Source organism: Phalaenopsis equestris, unplaced genomic scaffold (assembly GCF_001263595.1).
Source record: "Phalaenopsis equestris unplaced genomic scaffold, ASM126359v1 Scaffold000354, whole genome shotgun sequence".
In the NCBI taxonomy this organism is placed as follows: domain Eukaryota; kingdom Viridiplantae; phylum Streptophyta; class Magnoliopsida; order Asparagales; family Orchidaceae; genus Phalaenopsis; species Phalaenopsis equestris.
In genome coordinates, this window is record NW_018164796.1 from 336,367 (window position 1) to 341,403 (window position 5,037).

Here is a 5,037-nt window from a genome sequence, read left to right on the forward strand (position 1 = left end):
AACCATCTCCTCTTCTAATCAGATCATTAGATGGTCGACATTTAATGTGATCAAATCATCTAAGACGACTTTCTCTAATTTTATCTATCACATGAGCTACAAATGTCATACCAAAACCACAAAATAATAAAAAAAAAATTTATAACCTTAAAAACCATCAGGGGTACCAACCCTGAAATAAGGTTATTCCCCCCTTAAGAAAATTTGAACTTTGTGCATGCTATAGTGGTAGTTTATTTTCAATTTTATTTAATATTAATTTTAGCAATTTACAGTTTATGTATTTCTAAAGCAACGGCATGCCATAGATGTCTTTTTCCATATATTTTAATTTTTTTTCAGAATGTTGTCCACCATCCAATTCAATGTTCTCTTACATGTCATATAGATTGAATTTCAAAACTAATTATCCGTTGATTAATTTTTATTTGAAAAATTTACATAGATACCTCACAATTTTTATGAATTACATATCTGACACCTGAACTTTTATATTCACATTTATAACACTTTTGGTATTATAAATATATAAATGCAAAGTTGTTTCTCACTTTTCAAAAGCAAGTAACAGTGATATGTTTGATGTTATATTAAAGATTTGAGTACTGTGTATGTAAATATGAAAGTTTAATGCGTTAGATTTATAAATAAATAGGAATTGTGTGGTATTTATGTAAATCTTCTTTTATTTTATATCAAATAAACCCAAGTTTGAGCTGGGCTGGCTTATTTGGGCTTAAATGTTTTGTTATCTTCCAGGCTTCTGACGTGGTGACTAGAGCGCATGAAGAATGCACATATCCAAAAAGCCCAGCTTTTCATCTCGGGCTTTTGTCAGCACTTGCTCTAGCGCTGGCTCAGGCTATTATAAACTTTTTTGCTGGGTGCATTTGCTGCAGGAGAAATCTAAGCCGCTTCAACACTAACTGGAATGTAGCACTGATATCTTTTGCTGTCTCTTGGTAATCTTCTGAACCATATGGATATCATTTTTTATGAATTGATACAAATCCAACACCTAAATATTAAGTTTATATATATCTCACCCGAATCTTTCATATTACATAAAAAAAATACCTCCATTTTAATGAAATACACCTTTTCATGTATAGGTAAAATGGCATGTATTTAAAAGTTGAAGTTTTGGTGTTAGATATGTAAATACAATAGAATTGTGTGGTATGTATGTAAATTGGAATTGAGTGTAGGGCTGTCAATTTAGTCCGCTCGAAGATTGATTCAAATTTTGGCTCGGATCGAGATCGGATCAGAATAAACAGGCCAAGTGATGAGCCAAAATTTCGTATCGATTTTTTTTTGAGCCGGTATCAGATTGTTAACAACTTATGGCTATGAATCTAGTGAATTTAGCTCGAAGATCATTAATCGCTCATAAATTAATTTGAATTTTGGCTCGAATCAAGATGAGATCGAAATAAACTAGCCCAGCTAATGTAAATCTTGCAATCTAGTAAAAAACCGAACTTTTATGTTCTTCCATTGCCTGAACTCAACAGTTCTATCATCCACACAGGTTCAGTTTTGTTATAGCATTCCTTCTACTACTGGCCAGTGCCGCACTGAATGACAAGAGAGGGATGGAGGACATCTACTTCGGCAAAAACTGCTATGTTCTGAATGCCGGAGTCTTCTCTGGAGGGGCCGTTCTATCTCTTCTGAGCATCTCTCTTGGAATTATATACTTTGCAGCTCTCCATTCACCCAAGAGCTTCAATCCCTGCTGGCCGCGGCGCCAGCAAAATCACGGCATCGCTTTAGGGCAACCGCAGATCCCTCGGCAGAGCGACGAACCGGTCTTCGTGCACGAAGATACTTACAACAGGCAGAGAATTCCTTGAAACGGTTCTTATAAACTTCCAACAAGTTCTTTCATCATTTTTTTTTTCCTCAAAAAGTTTTTCCTTCATTATTAGATACTTACACAGGGCTGGAAGATTTGATTGATTTTTTAAATTTTTAGAAAGATTTTTGCAATTAGAGCTGTCAAAACGGCTCGGTGTTCACAAACAGCTAAGTTAAACAGTGGATTTGTTTGTTTTTATGCATAAATTAAATGAATTTTGAGAGAATGATCAGCTGTTTGACTTGCTAGAAAAAAAAAAGGTGTATGTTGTATTTTATTAACAGGAGTTATAGAAATCTTGATGGTTGCTGGTATAAATTTCAAATTATCTAGTAAAATTACAGTGTATTTGTTCCTCGGTTCATTTTCAATTCATTTGAAATTTGTTAGATTTGTATAAAGGGCTTGGTTTTTAGCCATCTCTCTATTGGCCACTGTCAGTCGTCCGCCGCCCGACGGTCGTCATCTGAGGCCTATTGCCCTACTCGTCGCAGCTAACTAGCTACCTATTTTACATTAATTTCATTTTTTTCAAGCCAAATAAAAAAAAAAAGCGTAGCATTTATTTTATACTGAATCAAATAATTTCATTATTTCAAATACAATGCATTACTTTTACGTTGCATTTGGTTTGCATTACATGACATGAAATAAACACAAGCGTTTTAAATTTCTTTTAGTTTGGTTATCATGAAACTCAAAGCAGAATTAAAATACTCAGAATTTATAATTCCTGAAACAGTTAGTTTATTGATTTGTTTTTTTTTATTTTTATTTTTTGCTTTTCGTTAAGTGATAGAACCTTTCTTTTTTTTTTTTCACTTGAAGAACAATAAATAATTAAAGATAATAAAAATCATCAGTAGTTGGAAGGTAGGTCGCTTCTAATAATTTTTTTTTTGTATTTCAAGGATCGAAAGGAGGTCAATATCTTTTTACTTGTTTCAGAGACGTTGCACGCAAATGTTTATTGTTATTATTATTATATGCCTAATAAACTATTAATTCTGTAAAAAGGTACTACTATTTGATTGAGGAGATTATCCTTAATAAGTTGTCTTATTTTGAGCAGATTAGAGGGCGTTGTCCAATAAAATATCTCAATACAAGTACTTTTTTCTTAACCAAAACGTCTAGCATAGTGCTTGCCTTTTTTCTCGTGGGAAGGGTAGTACCGATATGAGCAGCTATAGCAGAAGAGATGTTATGTGTATGTCTCTTTTCTTCTTTAGAGGAGGGCACATGGGAAACTCCTCAGAGGGCATAGGATTACTCTAGGTAATCATAGGTGTTTGAAGGAATTAAAAGTAACGGTCCTCTCATCCATATTGAAAATGCTAGGTGAAAAGGAAATTGAATTTATCCCTGACGGTTCGATCGTGATCGACCTTTGATTTTTCATTTCTGTCAAACAGAGAGGGACCGATCAAATTCAAGACTAAGCCGTGATGACAATTAAATTTTACAATAATGTTGGTGCATATGAAAATGAAGCGATTGAAATGCTGAGGGTATGAGAGGAACAGAAAGGCATCAAGCAGCTAATCATAGCAACTGACACACAGACTAAAATCCAAGATTTTGAGAAGGCATCAAGAGTGGCACAACGAATAAACTGGAACGTTAATTTTGGTAAGTCAAACACCTGATGTGAATAGAAAGACTCATCCCAAGTGGAGTTGTCAATCTGTTTTTTTTTTTTTTTTGTAACTTTTGCAGTCAACATCTTATCTTATTGTTCTCGTATAATTCTCTTCCAAATAAGTCTCTCTTTTGAATTACAAATATGACTCAAATAGAAGAGGAACTGGAAAGAAAAAAATATGAAGAAAATAGAAATACAATTAAAAAAAGAATCTGAAGGATTTCATAAGGTGGCCTTCGCGTGATAGCTCAAGAACTTAAGCCTGAAACGAGATCGGATCGCAGTGACTTGAAGGCACATCTGATGTGTAGAAAAGAATGCTTAATTTCTTTTATACTTTGCATAATTTTATGGATGAAATTGCACTTCAAAAAAAAGCTATTTTATGTTTTTTTCTTGCAGATACAATAGATATTAGAAGTAGAGCAAGACATGGAGCAAAGTGGAGGCTACAAGTAACTGACGCCTAGGCGCCAGTCCCAACCCTGGAAACCCGAGAGGTTGGCGCTTATGCGCTTAGGCGCCACTTCACAAGCACCTTGGTGCAAGAATTTTGGGCACCTAGGCGCCAAAAACAGTATGAGCAGTTTTCAACAATTCAAATCCACTATTTGGGGAGTTATTCAGTCGAATAAAAGAACTTATATAAAGGTAGGACAGTCTTTTGTGAAAGGGAGGTAAGGTTTGTTGTAGGAAAGAATAGGATAGGTTTCACTGATCATTTGGTGAGGAATTTGAGTTGTATTGTGAGGAGATTATTCAGGAAAGTAGCAAGGGAATAGAAAATCCTTGGAGGAGCATTCTCAGAGCTTTGTAAAGGAGAGAAAAAGCTAATTATTGTGTATTTCTCTTATTATATTTCTGTCAACATAATTTTTTAGTGGATTTTATTGTTTTAAATGATGCTTTGTGGTGTGTTCTTCATGTTTTATGAGTAGATCTCTTTTACTTTTCCTTGTAATGGTAAAGTAGGTTGTGTAGGAGTGTAAAGTGTTTCAAAAATTAGTTTTTAAACTTGAATGTGATTAATAACCTTTTTTAATTTCATTTATTTTTCATTATGGCCAAGTGATTTGTTAAAATGTGTTATGATCCATAATGATTTGAGAGAGCTATGGTAGAACAACTAGGTTAGTCACATTGATCTATAGGGTATGGTGCAAGTACATTGTAGGGAGATGCAAATGTTAAGGATATAGTCTTTGATGGGTTGAAATTTGGGTTTAAGGAATTAAAATCAATATAACTAAACTTCTTTATGCACTCGGGAGAGGGTAAAGAAGAGTGTTGCTCATATTTGTCACTAGCAACATTCACAATTTACACTTTAAATTTTCTACGCTACCACTTAAATCATTGCAAGGGAAGGTAGCTTTATAGCTAGATAATCACCAAATCAATTAGGATAAGTGAGATTTCTATAGGAGTTAACCTTTAAACTATATTGCAATTTAGTAGGAGTAGTTTGTAGAACCTTTACAAAATTTCAATTCCAGGATAAGAACAAAACCTAGTAGGCTAGAACTTC

The 5,037-nt window shown here is 33.9% G+C and overlaps 1 protein-coding gene across 1 annotated transcript in view; it reads left to right on the forward strand.

Annotated features, from left to right (window-relative positions):
* Nucleotides 1–2,004, forward strand: part of LOC110026176 — a 3,917-nt gene extending 1,913 nt beyond the window's left edge. Inside the window, exons 2-3 of the mRNA XM_020727028.1 lie at nucleotides 760–962; nucleotides 1,535–2,004. Of these exons, the coding sequence (XP_020582687.1) occupies nucleotides 760–962; nucleotides 1,535–1,859 (528 nt within the window). The 3' untranslated portion in view covers nucleotides 1,860–2,004. The remainder of the gene's footprint in view (nucleotides 1–759; nucleotides 963–1,534) is intronic.
* Nucleotides 2,005–5,037: the final 3,033 nt, after the last annotated feature.